The 25,803-nt window shown below is 40.7% G+C and overlaps 1 protein-coding gene across 2 annotated transcripts; it reads left to right on the forward strand.

The window, feature by feature from the left end:
* Positions 1-1,351: 1,351 nt before the first annotated feature.
* Positions 1,352-15,086, forward strand: LOC147458894 (uncharacterized). Of its 2 annotated transcripts, none has more exons than XM_086509715.1 (3): positions 1,352-1,539; positions 14,720-14,821; positions 14,944-15,086. In XM_086509715.1, exons 1-3 carry the CDS (start codon positions 1,423-1,425, stop codon positions 15,013-15,015), a joined length of 291 nt encoding a protein of 96 aa, XP_086365841.1. In that variant the 5' UTR covers positions 1,352-1,422; the 3' UTR covers positions 15,016-15,086. The 2 variants fall into 2 exon arrangements, with proteins under 2 accessions (XP_086365841.1, XP_086365843.1); XM_086509717.1 differs by lacking the exons at positions 14,720-14,821; positions 14,944-15,086 and adding exons at positions 3,295-3,439; positions 3,530-3,643.
* The last annotated feature ends 10,717 nt before the right edge of the window (positions 15,087-25,803 follow it).

The following is a 25,803-nucleotide window of genomic DNA, read 5'->3' on the forward strand; positions in this document are numbered from 1 at the left end:
ATCCAATTGTTCTTCAAAATGCGAATTCAAAGTTTACAAGACCTTTAGTTATGGTTTGTAGTTTCATGATAATTTTTAGAGAAAAATTACCAAAATACCCCTCTAATTTGTGTAAATTCCCAAAATACCCCTAGTGCCCCTAGTACTTTGTCATAAATTCCTAAAATACCCTTCAAATTACCAAAAATATCCTTGGTTGTGAGAGTAAATTTCTCCAAAGTTAAAATTTTCTTGAAGCTTTCCATAAGAAGACTAATTGTCCATCGTACAAGATGCTAAAACTAGAATTTGAGTTGGTTATGTAGGCTTTGGAGATGAATTACTTCATTATTTTTAGACATAATTGCCTTTTTTGCGAGGTAATTTGTGACAAATTACATTTCAAGCACTAAAAAATGGATCTCAATTGTAAAAAAGGAATAAAGATAAGATAATCTTGAACAATCCAACAAAATAGATACAAAGGTATTTTGGAATTTTTTGAAATTTGAGGAGTATTTTGGGAATTTCCACAAATTAGTGTCAAGTTTGAAGTTTGAGGTTTGTCGAGACCCCATGGCCGTGTGAAAAGACACATCCCTAAAATTTGACTCCTTCGTTTCTGAAGTCTCAATGCTCACAGTGAGTCCACTTGTTGCCACTGCTATGACCTTAGACATGTCCATCGTCGAGTGCACTTGCGGCGTTGTCAACCCACTGTGGTCCGAGTCTCCGGTGTCCACTTTCCTGCTTGCAGATCCTCTGATATGGTAAAAGACAGAGCCATATCACTCGAGAGCAAAGGCTTTCTCTCTCCCTCGGACTGTTGCCCTGACACGTGCTCTGAGTTGCCCTCCAATTCTCATAGACAATCTACCCCTTCTACCACCATCCGCGCATACCTTGCAAAGTGGAGCGGGCTTTGGTGGGGCAGCATTCAATCTGGCTACAAGCATCATAGGTGCAGGAATCATGGCGCTTCCTGCAACCATGAAGTTGCTCAGCCTCCCTGTTGGTTTCTTTGCCATCGTGGTTATGGGCCTTATATCAAAAGCTAGCATTGAACCGCTCATCACTGAACAGGCAACTCCACTCTCTTAGCATCAGCCATGGTTTCGAGGCCCTTGCCCACGCCCTTGCCCATCTAGGGGACCCCGTCATTAGAGTATTTTCATCCTACGGAAGCCCGGAAGCTTGCCTCGTCTTTTCCAAAGTCGAAGAGCCGAGTGTCTACACATGGCAGCTATCATCGCTGCCCATCTCCAGCAAGATGAGAATCATTTCTCTACCCATATCAAGGTTTGGACTTATGGGGAAACGGTACAGGAGAAAAAGCTTACATTGAGGTGTTTCTACAGAAAAGGACCCCGGTGATGCGAGGGAACCATATGTTTTTGAGCACCGGCCTGGGGGAAAGCTCTCCATTTCTCACTTATATTGACGATGCTACGCTGCAGTGGGGTGTCGATGCGTTTTTCTTCTTCCTTTCCTTGCAGCAGATGTGGGCAGGGAAGCGGGGAGGCTGGCCCAAGTTTCTCACGATTTCCACAGATTTCTAAGGTATGATTAAGCCTCTCTCCCTCAGCCTCGTCTTTCCCATTAGATGTGAAAAAGTTTGTGGGGAGGTAATGTTGAATTCTTGTTAGCATTTTTAATCTCTTTTATAAAATTCAATGCATTTCTAAACTTCACAGAACCTTACTTGCTTTGAGAAATCTAGTTAATAAAACAAGCCTCGATTGGTATCTGTATATTATAGCTTTTAAAATTGTGATATTGCTTTATGATCATGAGTTCATGCCTCGCGCCTCGCAATTTCTGGTGCCTGGACTTTGGAGTGGTCTACGCATGTTGCTTCACGCTTGAGTCTTGACAGAGAGCAGTTCACGCAAGCCTTGGCCCTCAAATCATCGTGAGTGAGTCTTGCTCAATGTTCGGTGCTCAGATATATATATATATTTTTTAAAAGCTTGTCTTGGGGAATCCAAGGGTCTAAAATTGACAAGCATATTAGATTGGTCTTTTTGTCTTGATCATGACAATTTTGAATTATAAGATGTGCATGCCTGTCATTAGACATTTGGGGTAGCCCTTCAAATCTTATCACTGCTAGAGATTGAGGGTGCCTTATATTGGCCCCTTTACCCTATGCCTTTGAGGGGCAAATATCCGGCGCGTGGGCACTCTGGGCAGGCTAAAACAAAGAGCCTTAAACTTAAGGGCTATTCATACCACACGGTTGTCCTTGCTTGAGTTGTGCAGTTGCTGCGACTTCCTTATCCCATCTTCACTGCTGCAGTGTTGTACTTGCAGCGTATTGCCATTCTGATGAGTGTAGCTTTGCGTCCAAGACACCTCAACTCCGACTCTGACTCCCTCAGCCTCTAGCTCTCTAGTATCTACATCGAAAGAATGACTTTCCTATACCTGCGATTCTACTGTTTACCGCCGAGACTTCATCTCTTGCTGTACTTGCAAGGCATTGTCGTCGCCATTCTGAGTGTGCGGTTTTGCACCCAAGACACCCTCAACCTCTAGCACTCTACATTGAAAGAAAAGCTTATGTTAACCACTAGTGTATCGGCGGTAAACCTCACATGCTGCAAGGAGCTCGAAGGCACCATAGTTGGTCGGGAAACGGGGTGTGGCTGACTTGAGCAAAGGGGATCAATGGCTGTTAGTGCCAACAAGCAAGAGTGGCGTACTATCTACCAAGCATTGCATTCTTTGGGAGGGTGACGAGCCATAGGCTGTTGAATGGGCAGATGGGCATTTGGAGACTTTTAGGACGACGATGCAGAGAAGGCCCGCGTCCTACGACATTTTCTTTGCTTGGATCAACGAGTTGGCTGACTTTCAGATCTCTTCTTCTCTACGAGCATCTTTCGCTCCTGGTTCTGACCCTGTGAGCGTCTTCTACTTTTGAAAAGTAAGTGTTTATTTAGTGAAGGTAGGTATGCAGTTCTTAATGACTGTGTTTCTTTCATTTGGTGGTTCTGCAAAGCTTATGCTTGCCCTTTGATGATGTGTAGCTTATGCACTCAAATCACAAGTGACGAGTAAATTTAATGAACAGGGTCTCGTCACTCCTAGCCTCTCTGAGATGTCGAAGAGTGGGTCTTGCTATCTCTTAACTCCATAAAGCTACCTGTTTAAAAATTCTCTTCTTCTTCTTCTCACCCCTTGTATATTAAGCCATGAGTGAGCGGTACTAGTTGTGTGATGTAGCTATGTGTGGTCACTTTTATCATCCAGATTGTGTGGCAGAGATGATTTTAAAATACAAGGATACTAGTGACAAAGCTGTTTTGGCAGAGTTCATCAAGGAAGGGAAGGGGCTTACCTGTCCCATGCAAAAATGTTGCAAATAAGGCAAAGGGGAAGTCAAAGAAAAATGGGATCTGCAGTTTGGTGTATAGCATGGATATCCGCGAGCCTGGCATTGTAAATGTTTGTCTTTGTAAGTTCTGTCAAAAATGATGCTATCACAAAGAAAAAGGCTTGGTTACTTGTTTTTATTGGTGACATTAGTGCTACTTGTATTTGACAGTCCCCTTCCTCTGATGATGGCTCTGATGATGAGGAGGAAAATGATGAGCCTCAGAGAGCTTGGGACAATCTTCTACCCAATCATTGGTATTGTGATTCATTAGTTAGTGGTTCTTTTCATATGAAGTTGCTTTTGTTTCTCTTTTCTTGCTATTGGTCTTTAGACTCTTGTTCTTTTGTTAAACAAAAGTTATTTAGATCGTTTATTCAATTTTCTCTAGTTTTGGTTTTGGTCCTTTGAATTTTAATAACCCAACTTGAGTGCAAGCTTGCCTTAAAGTGAACCGAAAACTCTTTTAGCAAAAGCTCAAATTTTGACCTTAAAACCATGAGATGTTTAAGTTTGCTTTTATTTTATAGTTCTAATACTCTATTACACATTGTTTGCAAAAGTTAGAATGAATAGAAACGTTTGAGTTTGGTACATGATGTGTGTGTGTGTGTGTGTGTGTGAGTGAGAGAGAGACAGAGAGATATATATATATTTTTTTTTATTGAGAAAGAGATACATTTAGAAAAAAAAATAAGTTAATACCTTTTGTAATGTGTTTTGATTTAATAAGTGAAGTTTTCCATGGTTGTTTATGTCATATGGGCATACCACTATTTGTTATTTAGAGAACAATCCATTTCATATGTATGCCTTAAATCCCATGTGGGAAGCCTACTGAGTAGGTGGCTAGTATCATTTGTTTTGAAATTGAGATTTGTATCAGTTTACAGGGGAAATGATGTCCGTCTTTTGATAAATTACATTGAATCTATTGGTTTATTTTAATTTAGTATTCATTACATTTGTTGCTTTTCATGGTTTGTTCTCTTAACATCTATTGCAAATGAAAACGTACTAAAATATACACTTCTGTTCATTTGCAGTTCAACATGTATTTTTGCAAAAGCATGTGCTTCTAAAATTGTTATGTTACTAGTATACATAAAATAGTGGGTCATTACATTGCGTACGAAATCCGTATGAGGGGGTATGGCTCATTGCGAGAACGTCCGTATCTTGTCCGTATGTAGGGGGGTAGGTTAGCATGTAAGATACTGTACATAGGGGGGTTTCTCTAATTTTGATGCACGCAGGTGACATCCCCCCATTACTAGTAGTGAATCCCCTCGGGGGTTGCACTTGAGGTGAGACCCAGCCCAAGCTTAAAGTGCTTGAGGGCCAAGCTTGTGGTGGAAACTGGGCCTATGCATGAGGGGTTGAGGTGTCAAAAAGTCAACGATTCAATCCCTACAAGGAGGGGGCGAGCCCTACATGAGGGGAGATGAGAGAGAACACTCACACACTCACACAAGGCATGCATGGTACAAAGAAAGCAAAAGAGACACTTGTCAAGTTCCTCCTCATGTTGCCCTCATTGTGTGCCTGAAGCCTATTGGTTGGCCACCCAAGGGGTCCAATAATAATTTAGGAGATTTAATTAATTGATTTTGCATTTATTTAGCCCTCTCTCTCAAAGGGGAAAGGGGGGACACTTGTCTCAAGGCTACCCTTGCTGCTTGTAATGCCTCCTGCTTATGATTGGCTAGGCCTGGAGGGGTCCAATGAGCTTCAAGCATGAGCTACAAGAGGGGGTCGACCCAAACAAGCTAGGGGGTTGCTTAGGGGGTATACTCACCCACACACACTCACAAACACTCTCATTGTGTGCTAGGCAAGGTGCAAGAGCTCCATCTCCTTCTCCAAGCTCCTTGAGAAGTTGAGAGCCTACACCAACACTCTTGGCTATGGAATGCAAATCCAACCAAGAGCTATGCTTCAATGCTTAAGCTTTCCATCTTCTCCATCTTCAGTACTATGCTATTATGTATGCTAAGCAAGAAGAGTGATGATAAGTGAGGAATTATTTCTTTCTCCTATGGAATACTTCTTCTCCCTCTTCCTTACCCTCATTCCCTGCTAGCTCTCTCCACCTTCGAAGGTGGAAGGCTAATGGTTTATTGCAAGTAGATTAGTTACTTAATGCAAGTAGATTAATTGTATTGCAAGGTAGATTAATTGTTGCTTTAGGCATAAGTTGATGCATAAAAGTATACATCCTCATGCACTCAAATGATTTACGGAACACAAAGACTAATGATGTCCACGAGTTCTTGATTGTTTTCAAGCTAAGATTGATTGTTGATATTATGCAAAAGCTTGGTGTATGAAGCTTCCATCTCCATATTGCCAAAGAGGTCTCAAGGAACACAAAGATTGTATTGTATCAAGTCTCTCTTAATGAGAGAATATATAATACAAATGCCTTTTGGAGGGAGGACCGGCTCCACATAAATCCGGTCCTCAACTGTTGTCATATTCTCTAAAATCTCTCTCTCTCTCTCTTGCAAAGGTATTGCTCATGCCTAGCTAATTAAGTGTTATGATTAAGTTGCTACTATCAATTAAGTTCACCATCTATGCTCTCAAAGTTGCTCACTCTAATTCTCTTAATTCCACTATTCTCTAAGTTCATAGGCTATTTCCATTACACTTGAGGTGATTTGTCGTACTTGTTGACTAATATGCTTGAGGTGCTTGTTGTGCTTGTCAACTAGGGAGCTTGAGGTGTTTGTGGGAACACTACCCAAGCTTGAGGTGCTTTGTTGTGCTTGCTGACTAAGGTGCTTGTGTTCCAAAAGTCAACAACATCCCGACAAAGGAAGGGGCTAGCCCTAAAGCTAGGGAGATGAGAGAGAACACACACACATATACACAAGAAGGTAAGCCCAAGCCTCAAGAGGCAGCCAGGACACATGTCAAGCCCCTACCCATGTTGCCCTCATGGTGTGCCTATAGCCTATTGGCTAGCCTCCCAAGGGGTCCAATGATAAACTAGTTAATTTAATTAATTGTTTTTGTATTTATTAAGTCCTCTCTCTCTCAAAGGGGAAAGGGGGACACTTGTCCCAAGGCTACCCTTTTTGTATTTATTAAGTCCTCTCTCTCTCAAAGAGGAAACGGGGACACTTGTCCCAAGGCTACCCTTGATATGCATTTTGCATGTGATTGGCTAGGCCTGGAGGGGTCCAATGATCTTCAAGCATGAGCTACAAGGGGAGGGTCGACCAAAGCAAGAAGGGGGGCTGCTTGGGGGGTATACTCTCCCACACCCACTCTCATTGTGTGAAGTGCAAAGTGCAAGAGCTCCATCTTCTTCTCCAAGCTAGTAGAGAAGTTGAGAGCCTATATTAACACTCTTGGCTACGGAATGCAAATCCAACCAAGAGCCATCAATGCTTAAGCTTGCCATCTTCTCCATCTTCATTACTATGCTATTATGTATGCTAGCAAGAAGAGTGATGATAAGTGAGGAACTATTTCTTTCTCCTATGACTGTTTCTTCTTCCTCTTCCCTACGCTCATTCCCCGCTAGCTCTCTCCACCTTTGAAGGTGTTTGAGGCCTTGGGACTGAGGCTTGGGATAGTTAATTCTTTTTACAAAGTCTATGTTATGCTCGTGTTGCATGAAGCTTTTCATCTTCATTGCATCACCTAGGTTAGAAGGAACACAAAGATTGTATTGTACCAAGTCTCTCTTGATGGGAGAACCTATAATACAAAATCCTATGGGAGGGTGGGACCGGCTCCACATAAATCCCGTCCTCAATTGTTGTCAAGTTCTCTAAACTCTCTCTCTTGCAAAGTATTGATCATGCCAAGTTAAATAAGTACTATGTTTATGTTGTTACCATCAATTAAGTTCACCTCTATGCTCTCAAGGTAGCCTCACAAAAATGTTCTCTCTAATTCTCTTAATCGCGCTATTCTAAAAGTGCATAGGCCATTTCCATTACAGGTTCTGTATTCATTGTCTACTGGTTTAGATCTGAATCTTGGTAAGTCTCAGCTAATTGATGTATCTGCACACCAATTTCATAATCTCATTTGGCCGGGCAAAAAAGTCACAAGGGGAACTGTTTTTAGGCATTTAAGGTATCCTTTGGGAGTTAGTGTTTCTGCTAAGCAGCTCACTCAGTGGATAGAAGATAGAATTCAATGTAAAATTGCTTCTTGACACTACAATGAATGGCCTATTCATGTTAGATTGAGATTTGTGCAGGTTATTTTGATACACTACCTGAAGTATTTTTTACCTTTTTTGGACCGGTATGAGAGTACCTTGAACATGTCTAAACCTAAATTATTGAAGTTATTTTGGGGTTCTTCTTTTGGTGCATGGATTACATGGGACTATGTGGCTATACTTATTAACCTTGGAGGGTTGGGGGTCATCAATTTGAAAATGCACATGCTTGTAAGGAGGGCAACATTGTTGAAACACATATTTGCTGCCAATACCTACTGGGCCAAAATCATGTGGATACTCGTGGAAAAATCAGTCGTGTACTTTCATGGGGTGTGGAAAATGTCTTCATGGGACAAATTATTCTCGGTAGCTCCTATTAAATTGTGTGGTATTACTGCCAATATGTTTGTTCAATCATGGAAAGTTGTTTTCTCTCTGTTGATTTGGGAGGGTAGAGTTAGATACACTAGTAATTTACAGGGTGCTGACTCATGTTTTTGGAGTTTTGTTTTTAAAAGGCCCCTTGCTTTGTTTTTGGATAAAAAATATTTAACCCTCTTTAGAAGAGAATTAGGCTCAATCAATCAAATAGCTGACTCTAAGGAAAATCTTGTTGCTTTTATGGTTTCCAAGAGAAGATTCAGACTTGGCCATCAAAATTTCTTGGGGGCAATTGTGTGCTCATGTTTTTAAACTCAGTGTGCCCTCCAATCAAGATGTGACCCTCAGATTCAAAGACTGGGTATTGCTGGATACTGCAGCCAGTTGTTGGTGGTCTTCACCCTCTAAAGTGTTTTATATGCACTTGACCCCACAAACTCAGATTCAAGAAAGATGTAATCAAATATGACAACTTCGATACATACAAAGTTGGTGGGTGCAAAAGCTTTCAGATGTATGGGGCTCATTGATGAGTTTTAGGCACAAAAATCTTCTATGGAGAGAGTCTTACAAGAGCTCTCCTTGTAGAGGTGTTGTTAGCAAGGAAGAACATGCCAGATGGCAAATGTCCCAAATGTGGCCAACGAGATACTATTAAGGATCTATTTTGGAATTTTCCTATAGCTCGTTCATGGTGGTTACGCTTGTACATTTATGGTTTATATTGTTATCATATACATGTGGTAGTGATGCATGTGAACACACTTAGGACCGTCGGGGTATTTTTTCCCTTTTTAGGAGGTTTTTTCTCACGTGCATTGCATATACGCCATTCATTCTAGGGCTATCTATCTTTCCATTGCACACTAAGTAATACGTTCTCTATTGTGTGAATTGAGCTTTCTTCGTCTTCTCCAAGCTGTGTGGGTTTTCTTCCAGCCCTAATTCCAACAATTGGTATCAGAGCAGGTTGCGTCTTGCCACGCTTAGTCGCTAACAACTCCAGCACACGCGTGCTCACTTTCTCCGATTTCAGTGAGCTTTGGCAAGAGTTCATAGGTCAACAAAAGTTTCGGGATGGCTTGTAGAGCTTGGTCTATTCAAATTTTTGAATCAGGCTCATTTCAGCCTCCGTTTCCACTCCAGGTAGTACTGCACAAGCTATTTTGTCATTTTGTGCAAAATTTTTGTTAGTGTCGTTTTTTGCATAACAGGTCCCTTACAGTCTTCTATGGTTTGTGCTATATACCTCGTGTTTTTCTTGCTTTGTTTCTCCTCTTTTCGGGCAATTTTCACATCAGGTGTAACATTTACCATGGCTGACAACAACACAGATATGTTCAAGATGTTTGCTGCAGAGGACTGATTCGATGGGGACAATTATCCTATGTGGTCTTACATGATGCAACATGTTCTTGTGTCAAAGGGCATCTTGGTGATGAAATTGTTGCATCTGGCATTTTATGTTGTGGGTTGTATAAGCTCACTTTGTATGACAAGTGTGGGAAGAATTTTGCAAATGCAGTTGTGGATTCAAAGGCTATTTCAGATGCAAAACCTGAATTTTGCTAGTTTGCTACGTTTGCAAAAATCTGATATGGTTTCTCTTTGCCGCCTCTTAACGTACTTGTCAAACACGTTTGTGAAGGCTATATTTTGGGTAAGATGTAGCGTTCTAAGTTTCCAAAGGATGCAGTTAGGGCTACATGCAAGTTGCAGCTTGTGCATAGTGATGTTTGCGGGCCCATGCAAACTCCGTCCTTGGAAAATTACCTTTACTTCGTGACTTTCATTGATGATTACTCCAGGCATGCATGGGTATTCCCGCTTAAAGCAAAGTCCAAAGTTTTTATGTGCTTCAAACAATTTCTAAATATGGATGAAAATGTCTCGAAATGTACTATGGGCACCCTCCATTCCGATCGAGGGGGAGAGTATATATCTCATGAATTTAATGCATTTCTGTCTAGTCGTGGAATAAAACACCAATGTAATATGCCTTATACTCAACTGAAAAATGGTGTTGCTGAGAGGTAAAACATGTCACTTACGAAAATGGTACGATGTATGGTCATAAGTCAATCTTTACCGCATTCTTTTTGTCTTGAGGCCATTATGTGTGCCACTTATGTACTAAACAGGTATCCTACAAAATCTTTACAGTCTATTACTCCATATGAAGCATGGCATAATAGAAAGCCTTCTATTGAGCACATGCGTGTTTTTGGTTGTTTGGCATATGCTTTGGTGCCACAAACATAGCGCAAAAAATTGGATGATAAGGCTGTCAAATGTATTTTTGTTGGTTATAGTGCTGAAAGCAAAGGTTACAGGTTGTATCATCCACAAACAAAACGTATTCTGGTTTCACGGGATATTGTGTTTGTGGAAGATTTTGTTCAGCCCTTGTTGTCATGTAGTAGATAAAGTAATGTAAGCTCACAAGACATTTATAACACTTTGTTGCCTCTTTTCAGTCGTGGAAGTATGAATGTAAATTCCAATGAGGCAAATGTACAGCTTATGGGGATTTCTGAAAATGTTACAAATGTACATGATGTACTTGATGAGGAAAGGGCTGAAAATGAGTAGGCTAGAGGTATGACTAAATGACTGGTGCATACTTTGTGTGACAGTAAATTGGATGCACCTTTATCTAGTCGCACTCGTTCACGCTCTCTCCATGCATCATATTGTTATGCTTTGGTTGTGTCTAGCCTACATGATGTTGAGGAACCTCTATCTTTCGATGAAGGATAGAGTTCAAAAAATTGGATGGCTACCATGCAATCAGAATATGATGCACTTATAGAAAATGACACATGGACTTTATGTGCTAAGGCTCGACTTATTGGAAAGGGTTATGCACAGTAAAAAGGCATAGTTATGAAGAGACTATTTCTCGTACTTGTTGTATGACTACTGTGCATGTTCTATATGCATAGGCAGCTCATTTTGGTTGGGATGTACATCAGTCTTAGACATTGTTACTGCTTTCTTGAATGGTGACATATTTGAGGAAGTTTATGTAACACACCCTCGTGGTTTTGTCAAGAAAGGACAAGAGGATAAGGTGTGCAAATGTAACAAAGCTTTGTATGAGTTGAAACAATCTCCTCGTGCTTGGTATGAGAAGGTTGACACTCATTTGGTCAAAAGAGGCTTTCGTAACAGTCCAATAGAAAGCACATTATATGTAAAGCGTGAGGGTGATGTACTTCTCATTGTGGTTCTTTATGTAGATGATTTACTGATCGCTGGACCAAATGAGAGACATATTGCTGAATTTAAGGCTGATTTGAATGTTACTTTCAAGATGAAAGATTTGGGGCTGTTGCATCATTACTTGGGTATACAATTTAAGCAATGTGTTGGTGGTACTACCTTGTGTCAAAAAAGTTACGTAGAGACATTGCTATGTAAGTTTGGACTTGAGGATTGCAAACCTATTGCCACTCCCATGAAAACATGTCCGAAATTGAGTCTTCATGATACTGGTGATCATGCAAATGTCACTCTTTACCAAATTGTTGTTGGATGCCTCATTTATGTATGCAACACGAGGTTGGATATTCAGTTTGTAGTCTCACAGGTCATCAGATTTATGCATAGCCTAGGGTCTAAGCATTGGCAGGCTGTCAAGAGGATTTTCCGCTACTTGAGTGGCACTTTACATCTTGGCTTGTTTTATCCCAAGGGGGGATCATTGACGCAAAACTTACATGCTTTTTTGGACTCAGATTGGGCTGGTTGTTTTGACACACGAGTGTCCACAAGTGGTTTTTGTTTCATGCTTGGCAGTTCATGTATATCATGGTTGAGCAAGAAGTAACCTACTGTGGCCACTTCAGTCTTCAACTACGGTTGAGTGTGTATGGCTCAGAAATTAGATAGAAGATAGAGAGAGAAAATAGAGAGAGAGAGAGAGAGAGAGAGATTAATAGTAGATAAATCTCCTATTGCTCTCTCTACCTTATCTCTCTAGTCTCTACCCTCTCTCTCTCTCTCTCTATCATATTGCACTCAACTTACCCCTCTCTACCTCTCTAATAATCCCTCTCTATAGAGAGAGGGATGATTAGGTATCTACCTCCCTATCTACATACTCTCTATCTATACATTAAATAGGAACAATAGGAGTAGATAAATCTCATATTGCTCTCTATCTCTCTCTACTCTAATGCCCTCATGCTACCTTCTCTACCTCTGTATAAAGAGAGTGCAGAGATAGATAGTTAGTGATTAGAGCATAAGTTTCTTTCTTCTCTACCTAAGAAGAGATGCACTCCTCTAATCTATGAAAGGTTGGAGTTTCTCATTGCAATAGGGTAAGTGGGACTGGGATTTATTATCTTGGTTGGCATGCCTGTTTACAGGGTTCGGGGGACACCATCGAGAACTATGGTCTTAATAATGGAGTCTTTTTAGACTTGCCTACAGCTTAACCATTATTAAGCTAGGGTTGAGCTATTAGCAACCTTGATAGAAACCGGTGCCAACTTAGCACTGTTAAACCAACTCCACTACTCTTTGCAATAAACAATATTCTAAACCACGGGTGTAGTTACTTGAGTGCATTCTTCCAAAGGCTAAGAGAAGTAGTAATCAAAGCTTTTATCTATATCTATCTCTACTCTCTCTATACATGAGAGAGAGAGAGAGAGAGGGGAAAGGGGTAGATATAGAGAGAGGTAGAAAGGGATAGATAGAGGGCAATAGGGTTGAGAGAGCAATAGGAGTAGACCAATATCTCTCTCTACCCTATTGATCTCAACCTTAGTCACATTTACACCGCGGGTTTCTTTTTTCGCATGGTGCAAACATAACAGAGATAGAGATAAAGATAGAGATAGAGATAACGAGAGAGCTGGAGATAGAGAAATAGATAGCAACTTTTTTATTTCTTTGGCACAAGCACCACAATGCATTTTGATTTTAGCTCCACAATGCCCTCAGGTGGCTAAGCAAAGCAATATCAAAATGCAGCAAAGACAAATGGAAGTTAGAAATGTATCTTGGGGCTCCTGCCAAAGAAATCTAAATCTACCTTCTTGACACCTACATAGATTCACATATACAAAAACAAACTAAAACTTCTTGATAACCATTAAATTGCCATAAACTCACTAGGTTTAGATATATGTAGTTTAGGTTTAGGTTTATGTATATGTATGTTTAGGGTTATATATGTGACAGCCATAGCAAGGTATATGTATGTTTAGGCTTAGGTTAGGGTTAAGAGTTTAGGATTATTTAATTTAGCGCAGGTCGTTTGCGCATGTGAGCTTGCAAATAGCTTGCATGTAGCTTGTTAGGTTTAAGTATGTAGTTGTTTGCAAGCTCACATGCGCAAATGACTCGCGGGAAAGTCGTTTCTGAAGTTCGTTGTAATTTTGTATCCCAAAAACTCTATTGTCCGCGAGCCGTTTGTGCATGTGAGCTTGCAAATAGCTTTCATGTAGCATGTTTGGTTTAGGTATGTAGTTATTTGCAAACTCACATGCGCAAAAGACTCGTGGGAAAGTCGTTTATGTGTATTTTTGCATTCCAAAAATGCTGTTGACTTCAAATATGGCTTGTTCGCTAGCTATTTGTGCATGTGATCTTGCAACTAGCTTGCATATAGCTTCCATGGGTTTAGGTATGTAGTTTTTTGCAAGCTCACATGCATAAACGACTCACAAGAAAGTCATTTTTGAAGTATGTTGTGTTTTTGCATCCTAGGGATCTGGCATCATAGCTAGAGAATCAGATTTGGAGCAATCAGCATGCTTCAAGAGCTCGATGTCGACTAGACACACTACACACTCTTCTAGGCATCGATGCTCTAGTGGTGGAGGCGGTGGGCTGGTGTGGAGGAGGATCCACTAATGCTTCCACATTGTCTCGTAGTCATTGAGACTCCTTACTTCCCCTTCTTTGACCGCCCCCACACCGTAGCCACAATGTTGTCCTCTACTTCGGCTTTTGTGCGACCATTAGCCACTCTTGGCTACACACCACTCGCTACTCCTTTGAGACTCACCCCACTCGACACTTCTCACTTTGGAGCTCAAACTCTTGTGGAGACACTTGCAACCGCGACCCCTTGCTGAGACACCTACAGCGACACCTAGGTTCAACCGCAATAGGCAAGAAGACTTTTTGTACTCGATTGACATTAGTGGAAACTTGATCTTGGATGAGAACAGCAAGAAGGTGATTTCGTGCATGTGTGGCCTATGATATCAGGTTTTTCGGCACAATATATTAAATACCTGGAATGAAGTGCCCAATGATTTGAAAGACGAGTCGTTCACTATGCTACATGATGAGTTTCTCATGGAAAACCGAGAAGAGAGCTTCAATGAAGAACTGGAATGAAGTGCCCAATGATTTGAAAGACGAGTCATTCACTATGCTACATGATGAGTTTCTCATGGAAAATCGAGAAGAGCGCTTCAATGAAGACTTAATGAGGGTGCGGATACATGAGTGCTGCAAGCACAAGCTCTTTGAAGTGCAGAAAGCAATAAAGCATGGGTGGAGCAGACCAGATTGGCTAATTAAAGAAGATTGGAAGATTGCAAAGCAAGAAGCACACGAGAATCTCGACAAGCGGAAACAACAAAGGGAAGCGGCTAGAGTGCGAGTAGAGGTAGGGAGCATGCACCACTTGGGGGAGCGGGGCGGATGGGCATCATTTAAGGCCGAGTTTGTAAGTGTTATTGCATTGCTCTCTAGGTTTAGTAATTTTGGGTATTTGTAATGTTAAATTTTAACATAAAATTTTCTTTGTATGTCCTAAACAGGTTTTAATGGCTGGACGTGACCCCACACCGTACAAGCACGAGTCTGTGGGTAGAAAGGGCTTAAACACCCTTATGAAAATTTTGAGCTCTCGACTCGGCTTGGTAATTACTTAACTTTACACTTTGAAATTGATTTTAACTCAATAATAAGCTGCTAGATTGTTTTATATTTGTATGTTTATACTTATAGAAATTCTTACTATTTTTTTTGCGAAAACCAACAGATATGTCATTGGCACACGATGAGAAAAAACCTTCTTTACCCTTGCTTCTATATGGCATGTATGAGGAGATGACTGTATGTACGTCAATTTTGTAAATGGTTCTTTTCCATAATGGCAATTGTACTGTAGCTCGTACATTTTGATCCAACTTAACAATCAATCAATGTGTTCAAGTTTTTTTCCCATGATTCTTTCATTATGTTATGCTTTTTTCAATTCACTTTTGTTCACTTTTGTCAATTTTGCATCTCATTTTTGGATGTATTATTTTCAATATGGTTGATTGGAATACCCTGTCACCAAATTTTTTTATCATCGGGCGTTGCTATAAGCATCGCTATTTTGGGATCTGCAATGTCACTACTAGCGTTGCTATATTGGAAACCTGCACAATTGCTATGGACGTATCTATAGGCATCACTATATAAAGATGCTTATAGAGATGCCTATAGAAACACCCATAGCAAGGGTATTGTTGCGACGCTCATAGCGACGGCCTTAGCGTGTCGGGGATAAAAATATCTCCGTGCATTTTCGTTGCTAAGGCCATCACAAGTCTTAAGCACGTCTTGTAGTGGGCACTACTTTCTTGGACTTTGCATATGGCCACAAGAGCGACCTCCATGACATCTATCCATCAAGTTTTGGATTGGCTCTCATAAACTGAGGCAATCGATTCATCCCGTTATAGCCAAACATAGACAAGCCTATTTTACAAGTGGAACCCCTCATCTTCTACCTACATCCTTCAAGCTTAGAGATGGCCTTCTCTTGTGATGAATCAAAAATCCCCTCGTTAAACAAAGTGTCCTCACCTTGAAGGTATTCATGGCTCTTTTTGCTCGTTTCCCTTTGGAGCCCACATTTTTCATCATGATAGAGTGAAGGTACCCACACTTTACCAAATGCTAGCACCTATGTTAGTTTCTTCAAGCTCTATCCTGCAACAATGTGCAAGTGGCCTGCACATTTGCAAGAACCTTTCTCATTCTCTTGCAAATGGGAGGAGGCATGCTTGACAATATTAGAGAGAGAGAGAGAGAGAGAGAGAGTGTGAGAGAATGAGTGAGAGAGAGAAAGAGAGACAGAGAAAGCCATGAATGGCGACACGAGAAAAACTTTTCATAGAATAAAATATACAAATGTTTATAAATCATCTTCCAAAAGATCTCTACAAGTACCTTGATCTTAATGGCTCCTAAAGCAGCAAAGAGAGAAATTGAATTGTCATTTGTGAATCCCCCAGCTTCATCATTCTCTAACTCGTCATCTTCCATCTCATCATTGTCATCATGGCAATCATCCTCATTGAGATTGGTAGTGCTAGGACTCGAATTATCAATCTCTATGTCCCTTGTCTCACCTTCATCCAAAGTAGTAGGTGGAAGAGGGTCGAAGACGGTCTCCACTTCATTAGTGGAAAAAATGGTTCTTACCCGAGGTGTTACTGGAACTACGAACCAAAGTTTTGGTTGATGGATTGATGGGATATAGATGACCTATAGAAAAGAAAATGAAATGAGTGACATTGATATTATGTTACAATAAAATAATGGTAAAGAAGGTTTACACTCACGTGCTCACAATTGCATGGCAAAACAAGCTGTCATGCCTCCCCGTGTGATACACACTAGAGTCCACCATGTAGAGCCCATTCTCATGTCGTCTAGACACATTTGCGAACCACTTGCACTCAAAGATAAAGGTATGAAAGGTTCTAAAATTGACCTTTAGTATCCTTTCAATAGTCGCACAGTACTTGGCTTCATCACCATTTATGTCAAAGTTGCCCATGACACCACTATCTATGGTGGTTTGATGCTCCTCAATGTAGCGTGTAGTACGAAAGTGTCGGCCCTTTGACCACATAGAGTTAAAGGAAAGGCATTATACAAGAGATAAAATTATACAATCAATTACAAAGATAAAATCAAAGAAAATGAGTACTATATATTCTCTCTCTCTCTCTCTCTCTCTCTCTCTCTCTCTCTCTCTCTCTCTCTCTCTCTCTTTGAAGTCGAACGACTCCGCAAAGAGAATGATGACCTGAAACGGAGAATCGTTGACATCGAAGCTCGGCTCGCCGCAATGGAGAACGGTAAGAAGGAAGAGATGGAAGTGAAGCTCAACAAGACAAAGGTAGAAGTAGAAACCAACCTCACAAAGGCTGTCAAGAATCAAGTGCAAGAAGCTATCTCTCACAAAGTTGAAGTCCGTGTGGCATCCACGCTACGTGAACGACAAAGACAAGAGGATATTGCCCTTAATGTTCGCATTGGCAGGCTTCCAAGCGATTGGAAAGGGGAGGGAGACCTCAACAAGGAGTCCTTTGCTCATATCCAAACAACAACCCCTATGATACAATGGGATCCAGCAACAATTACTTCTCTCACACACGAGTATCGCACCAATCACGCAATCCTCACCTTCAAGACCAAGGTGGACTGAATCAAACTCCTCGAGCAATCGAGGCTTCTCAAGGACACTAAAATTTGGTTTGTAGAAGACCTTACCCCTACTCAACTCAAACAAAAGAAGAAAGAATTACAAAAGATGCGAGAAGCGTGCGCGGCAGGAAAATGGGCAATTTATCGAGGAGGTAGAGCCATTATCCAAGAGTTTCACACTCCCAAACCGGCTCCGCCCTCATCGACCTCTCCTTAGTTTCCCATATTCTCTCTTTTTTCCATCCCCCTTTTTGGACCCTTAGGTACACAACCTCGTGTATCCTCCCATTCTTTGTCAATGATGTCCTCTCTACGTGCCTTTGCTTTTTTATACAATCAATTACAAAGATAAAATCAAAGAAAATGAGTACTATATATTATCTCTCTGTGTCTCTCTCTCTCTCTCTTTATATATATATATATATATATATATATATATATATATATATATATATATATATATATATATATATATATAGAGAGAGAGAGAGAGAGAGAGAGAGAGAGAGAGAGAGAGAGAGAGAGAGAGAGAGAGAGAGATATACATGGCACTGTATATACCTTTGGTACACAACCTCAAGTATCCTCCCATTCTTTGTCAATGATGTCCTCTCTATGTGCCTTTGCATTCGTCATTCTCTCGCTGATCAACTCAGCAATAATGAGATCTCGGAAACATGCAAGATGTCAAGGAATTGGGGGTGCCCTCTTGCCTCCATGAGCCTGCTTCCATGCTTCCCTCTCTTACAAATGCCTTGCCTTGGCCATTGTCCACAAGTCCACCCACTTGGTCATAAGCTTTGCATTGAGGATGCAAAAGTTGTTGATGACTCGGTATACATTTATATCCATACTAAATAATTTCCCCTTTCCACTTGCTAGGTGTAAATTCATCCTTGCATCCTCCTCACCTGACCACATGCGAGGCATTGAGGTATCAACTTGTGCCAAATACTCTAAAATGTAAACAAATGCTTCTTGCATGATCCATCCTTCAACCATGCATGCCTCTAGTTGGGCCCATAGTCACACAAATCTTTGAGAGTCTATAAAAACCTCTCTAGAAAGAACATCCATTGTGCATGCACTACTCCACATATAGCCATCTCCTCAACCACATGAACCAAGAGGTGGACACACACAGTTTCCACAGAAAGCAAATGAGAAGCTGAAATGGCATCTATTTCAATTTCCTTGGAGCTCACAAACCTACAAGATAAAACACAAAAGTACACTAAGATAACACACTAGAAGATATGGTGTATACAGAAAAGTTTGGCTGAATAAAGATATGATGTACCTTACTAACTCCCCGAGTTTGAAATAGCTTCCCTCACTTTCTTGTACCAGCATATGCACATACTCACCGTCAAAATGAACTACAATGTCAAAATATTAAAATATCATGTTAATTTAGTCTTGCACAAAATTCAATATCTAAACAAAACGAGCGAGAGGATAGAGAAGAAAGGGAGAATTACATGTAACATATTGTGCCAATCATGGGTCTTCAATCCATACAATTGAACGCTTCCAACTTTCTTTGGCCTTGTGAAAGCTTCTTTTAGTGACCTTATGTACCCTATGGGTGTGTGAATAGATGCAATGGAACCCTTCACTCAACTTAGCTCATCTTTGGTTAGGCTTCATGGGGCTTAAGGGAGCACAATCGAGCCATTTGGGGCTTGATGTGGAGTAGCATAGGTGGGGAGATGTTTTAAGGACCTCAAATCCTCCCTAGTCCCCAAAGAGTCCTTTTTGCCCATAATGTGGTCCATAGTGTGTGAGCAACATTATGGAATATGTGCACAGGATCCAAGAGATGTTGTATTTTTAAGTCCTTCCAATATGGAATCCTAAAAAATATGGAGTACTTTGACGTTCCTTTTGGTGGAGTAGATCTAAAAAATCCACGTGCTCTAAAAAGGAGTATAGATTAGGTGTCAAAAATAGGAAAAATGAGAGAAATGACTAAAGAAATATTTAAATAAAGTACAATGAGTAAAAAAGAGGCCAAAAATTAAAAAGAGTATTGAAAATATAGTTTTAAAAATGCAATGAGTAGCAAAAGAAAGAGAGGCCAAAAAAATTAAACAATGGTACTAAAGGGGGTGGAAAATGAGAGTGGAGATTTAAAAGGCTAGAGATAGGTTATCATGCAATCTGAAGATAGCTTGGGGTGGTTTACACCCATCATCTCCATGCAATGTGCAACCTGCTATGAGGGTAGGCTCTTCGTGAGAACATCTTCAGAGTTGTCATCCATATGAACCTTGAATACCTTAACACATGCTAATGTAGTAGCACTCTAACTATAACAATGCAACACTTGAGTCTGAGTAATACTAAGATCACCACTAGGTGAGCTAACCATACATCTTTCTTGGTTTCTAGCATCAAAAACTACGACATACTCTGTCTCTGTCCTGGAAGATGACGTACAATTTTGGAGACATGATCTCCATGACAGAGTTGCTCCAACAAATAGGAAAACATAGCCAGACATGGATCTTCAGCTATCCACATAGCCCACATAATCAACATCCGTGTAGCCCACAATGGATGCATCACTATTCCCAATGTACAACACTTGTTTACTATACTTTTCAGATATCTCAAGTTGTCCTTCACTACTTCCCGGTGTTTTCTACCAAGATTTGCCATGAATTTACTAGCCACTCATAGTGCAAAAGCAATGTTTGATCTTGTGGCTACCATGGCGTACATAAAACTAGCAACTGCTAAAGAATATGAATATGGCACCTTAGCCATTTTTGCTTTCTTAGCATCATTCTTGCTAAGTTTCGCATATGCTTGCATTGGGGTTGCAAGACATTTTGGATATATGTGTCCTAAGAAAACTCCAATGTTCCACGTTTTCTATCCCTCTTGATACGCATACCACGAAAGTGACTTGCATCTCCCAAATTCTTTATAGAAAAGTACGTGCTAAGTGACTTCTTCAAGATTGAAATGTCATCTTTAGACTTCCGAACAATGAGCATATCATCAACAATAAGTATCAAGATGATAAGTGAATCATTGTTCAACTTCTGAGTATACAAGCAATGATCTTCTTGGCTCCTTCATAGCCTTGGGACTGCATGTACTTGTCACACTTTATGTACCACTACCTTGAACCTTGGTTTAGGCCATACAATACCTTATGTAATCTAAACACCAACTATGTCCTCGTAGTCTTCTCAAGTTTGAATTCAAATCCCTTTGACTATTTCATATAGACATCTTCATGAAGATCCTTGTGAAGGAAAGTTGTCTTCGTGTCCATCTAGACAAGTTCCATGTCCTTAGTGGAAGCACAAGATGCAATGTAGTTATCTTGACTACTGGAGAGAAAATCTCATCAAATTCCACACCTTTCTTCTCCTTCAATCCCTTAGCAGCCAATCTAGTCTTATACTAGGCTCGGGATCTTTTACATTGTACTTTTTCTTATACACCCATTTGCAAGGCAAACCCTGTAGAAAATTTGTTAATTTCCAAGATTCATTAGCAACAATCAAGCTGTACATAGATTGCATTGCCTGTTCCCACTTCATGATATCCCATCTCAATAGCCTCTTGGTAGCAGGTAGGCTCTCCGTAGTCAGTGACAAACAAATAGTCTAATTCTCACTGAAAACACTCAAGGGCATGAGATACACATGTAGATCTCCTCACTGTGTGATTGCTAGACTCTAATCTCTAAGGAGCATCATTAACTCTCTCTGGAGAACTACTAGTGGTAGGTACATCGCTAGTAGACTGAGTTGTTTGTGTAACTGGACTTGAGGCTATGTCCTTAAATCTCACTTTACAATATTCAACCTCTTTCATGACCTGTCTGTGCATCTTTGATTCATTAAAGATCACTTGTGAGTTGTGAATAACTCTTTAAGGTTCTAAGTGCTAGAGATGATAACCCATATCTCCATCTGCACCATAGCCAATGAAGATGCATTTGTGTGACGGGTTCTAGATTCTTTCTAAGCTCTCTAGACACATGTGAGAATGCTTCACATCCAAACACATGGAATCTGTCATAATTGGGCTTCTTTCCTATGGAATCTTGTAGTTCAACAGTGTATTAGGCGACCTTTTGATTATATGTACTACTATCATAATAGCCTCTCCCCAAAACTCGTGAGGTAAATTTTCCTTAGAAAACATGAAAGTGGCTCTCTCCTAAATAGTCATATTCATGTGCACAGCAACTCCATTCTGATTAGGTGTATACGACATAGTAAACTACCTACGTACTAATGCCTTGTTTACTACAAAAGTCCTTAAACTCAGTGGAGAAATAATCTCCCTTATTGTTAGTGCACAAAGCCTTCAACTTTTTGCTTGATTGGTTCTCGACCATAGCTAGGAACTTTTGGAAGACACTAAAGACTATATCTTTCCTCTTCAAGAGGTAGAACCACACCTTTTGAGTGGATTCATCTATGAAAATTAGGAAATATGCTCCCCCCCCCCCCCTTGAGAGACTTTTGTGGCATATACCCACAAATCTAGAGGATTTCCTAACTTTTGATCTAATGAGGTAAGCCTAGTCCATTTCTTGTATATGCAATGCTCACACAAACTAAAATCATAAAAGTTTAAAACACGCATATAGCCAAAATTTTGTACCGCGTCATTCCCTTCTGACTCATATGACCATGCCGGCTATGCCACAACTCCGTACAAGGCAGTTTGGCTACATAGATAGAGTTCTCTTTCACAGAAGAGACATACAATTAGGAATATAATGAGCTAGACTTTTGGCTTTTGAGCATGACCAAGTTGCTTCTTTTATGATCGAGGAACCATTGCCAAACAATGTAGTGTATCCAAGATGATCAAGCTATCCTGCTAAAACCAATCCTTTAGTTAGCTTTGGCACAGTCTATCACTCTACACTCATTGCACGGGCTAGTTTTGGTGAGATTTTTTGAGATATTGCTCAATTTACAAGGGAAACTCTATCCATTCTTCCCTAGATTCTTGCCATGATTTCTACGTTTTTGTAGCTTACTCTCTGATGTTTAGTGGTCATGCTCCCACTTGACAAATATTGAGTTTGACTCTCACTTGGATAAGTTTTTTTGTCGCTCTCAAACACGGATTTAGTGTTCTTATATCTACTCTTGAAGAATCGAGTGAGTTATAGTGTATGCTCATTGTGGCTATAGTTTACAGGTTATACACTATTTTGTATCAATGGATATTCCGATCGTGAGTCTATTGATTATACGTTATAGGTAGTCACAAGTTATAGGTTCACAGGTTTCTTTGGTAGAGCTATGTTGAGCTATAGGTTACATATGTGTTGATCATAGTTATGATTGTGTAGAGGTCAAGGTGATCTTGCACTTTGGCATCTTTGATGCAGTTTATGTTTGAGATTTTGCTCTGATACCACTTGTGAAGACTGCGTGCACGGATGCGTGCATGCTCGGCATGCTATGCAATGAAGGAGAACACAGAGAGTTTGGGTGGAGCTCTCAATGAGGATTGGAATGCCTCACTACTCCTAATTGTTGTATATTACAAACGAATAGAGATAAGGTTAGTACAGTCAATAAGATGGGTGTTTGGATAGTTGGCCTAAACCCCAACAATTTGAGTATCCTCTACTCCTAATTGTTGTATATTAGAAATGAATAGAGATAAGGTTAGTACAGTCAATAAGATGGGCTTCTGGCTAGTTGGCCTAAACCCTAACAATTTGTGTATCCCCTCTACCAATCGCCACAAACAGGTCATGTATTTGGACCTCATTTGGATCCAATGCCGAATCTGAGACCAAGGGCAAGGTGTAGCGGCACTAAGACTGCCTATAAGATTAGGTAGATTGGCTGGGTGGAGCATCAAGTTCCACACACCCTTGCCTAACAATGATATGAGAGCTTCAATTAACAAGTCCTTGGGCATGGAGCTACATGCATGCAAGGGAGGAAAGAGGCCATGGCAAAGAAGATGAGCAGGGTATGTGTGGGAAGCTTTCCCTACACACAAGAGCATATCAAAGAAAAATTGCATGGTTCCCTTCTCTCTTGAGCTTTTTGGGTGAGTGCAGGTACGTAGGGGAGTTCACATTTTAGTAGTGTGCCCATTCAACCAACCTATTGCATGTATAATTCTTGTCCTCCCTCACGCTGCACCGGTTCAACCCACCATGGCGAGCTCCTCACCTCCCCCTTTTTATACTTAGGGTCAAAACCCTTCAAAATATTCGGCCTCCATATTGTCCTAGGGTCCTTTTACACATAGAAAGTTCATGACATGCTATGCCACATGGCTTGTGATCTGACAACCATTGTTCAATAAAAGTGCTATTTACAAACATTTTAAGTGTCTCAAAAATTCAACAACTCTCAAAAAATTACACTATGAGAGTGTAGGGTAAAGAACCATCTTGGGCCACAAGTGTTTTCTGTGCTACTTTGACATTGGAGATTTACAATGTTACGGCTTATATGGTCTCAAAGTCGGGCCATGGCAGCTTGAATATACTCCAACAAGGCGGTTTAATACAAGATAAACCAAGCTCTTCAATGTGGCCAAATAGCCCTTCAAAGGATTGATTGCAGCTATTCATCTCGATGTGGGCCTTTGATTTGGCATAGCCAATCACAACCCAAGTTATAGTTGCTTTGTCGACAATGTCTCCTTGGCTTTTGAATATTTTTGCAAGCAGCTATTTTTACAAGGTATTGAGGTTTCTTCTCAGCTCATTACACCATGAATTCAAACATAGATATGCATCATCAGTTTGACTTTGAGCGTCCTGCATCTGGTGCATCTATTGTTGCCTTGCTGGCTACTCTCAGAGAGTGCCTACACAACAACAATCATGGAAGATAGAGCTATAGAGTTGCTTGATTTACAAGAGTTTAGGGCATTACAATCACGCATGTTTGACATTGAACAAATTTTGCACAATTGAACAAAAATGTCACAAAGATGTCTGATGTGATAGTGCAATATCTGCATCAATAGGCAAAGGGTCTTGCAAATGAGCAGCTTGGAGGTCCATTGTGCCTGCAAATCCTACCCCTCGAATGCCAGTGCAAGGCTCCAATCCGGATTCGTTGTCTGCTCTCACCCACAAAGAAGTGAATGAGCTGCTGAAAAATCAAAACCACTGATCTTTCGTGGGGAGGAGACTCAAATGCAACAAGGATACAATGAATATCTTCCTAAGTAAATGAGATTGTATTCATGATCAGCATTGGACTCTGGATGCAATCAAGGCACTGCAAACTAGTTTGACACTAGAAGGTAAAGCTTATAAGTGGTGGATGTCACTCAAGGAGAAGGGTGTCATGTTGTGTTCATGGGCTACCTTCAAGAATGTGTTGTCCACTAATGAGAAGGACCAAAATTGGATTCCATGAACTAAGTGTTCTATGCATTAGCATATGACACTGCTTGAGTATATCGTGCACTATAGAGATGTTATTCTCAAGCTGGAGGGTTTAGATGCCTTTCAATAGGTGAGAGGATTCATTTGAGGATTAAATCCTAAGCTTAAGAAGCACATTGGTGCAACCAAAGTTGGTCCGTGCTGGGAAGTGTACATTGCAATGTTATGGATGCTAGCAGGTGCAAGACAAAGGGCTAAAGCGAATGTGGAAGACCTGGGGAGACAAATGATAGTGGAAGTGTATGTCTAATGGAGTTTTCTAGTCAAAAGGTCCAATTGGGTGACATGTAAATGTGCCCAAGATGTTGAACTGGTTCTCTAAAATGTAGCTCTTGATATGCTCTAGAAGTTGGTCTAAATGGCTCGTCAAACAGAGCCCCAGTGTGAAAGATATCCCAACCTGAAGTTGGGAGGTTATGCAGATCCTCGATGGATAGGGAAGGTAGGGACAAGTGACCCAAGTTGGAATGGGTAGGTAGGCACGTAAAGCTTACGTTTTGGAGCATGCCGGTCTTTTCGGATTGTCAATCGGGCCTCAAACGAGCAAGTTATGGCCTGTGGAATATTTGTCAGGGGTCGGGTATGTGCTCACCAGACTGCATTGGTAGGCGTGCTGACAAGGATCTTTTTGAGTTTGCCAAGACTCTAGAAAATTGCATGCAAGGTGGGGAGTCAGTCAAAAATTGTGGCTCGTTTATTGGAGTAGTAGGCACCAAGATATGCCAAGTTCAAATTGGCAGACAATCACGGCGGTAAGGGATCGGATCGGATTCCCTGTTTTGGGATGTGATACCCAAGGCCATGCTGACTTCAGATGGTGGAGAAGTGCCAGGATTTTTGAGTCGGCAAAGTGGATCTCCCACGTGGCATGACCAAAGAGCTTATTGAGCAAACCCAAGCACGTGGAGCACCGACGGCGTTCGAATCAAATGCTTAAGTCCTCTTAGTTGTAAATGAAATGGAAAAGGGAAGGCTGGACTTGGAAGAAGAAAAAAGAAA

The sequence above is a fragment of the Adiantum capillus-veneris genome, chromosome 4 (genome assembly GCF_014529385.1).
Source record: "Adiantum capillus-veneris isolate H3 chromosome 4, ASM1452938v2, whole genome shotgun sequence".
Lineage (NCBI taxonomy): Eukaryota > Viridiplantae > Streptophyta > Polypodiopsida > Polypodiales > Pteridaceae > Adiantum > Adiantum capillus-veneris.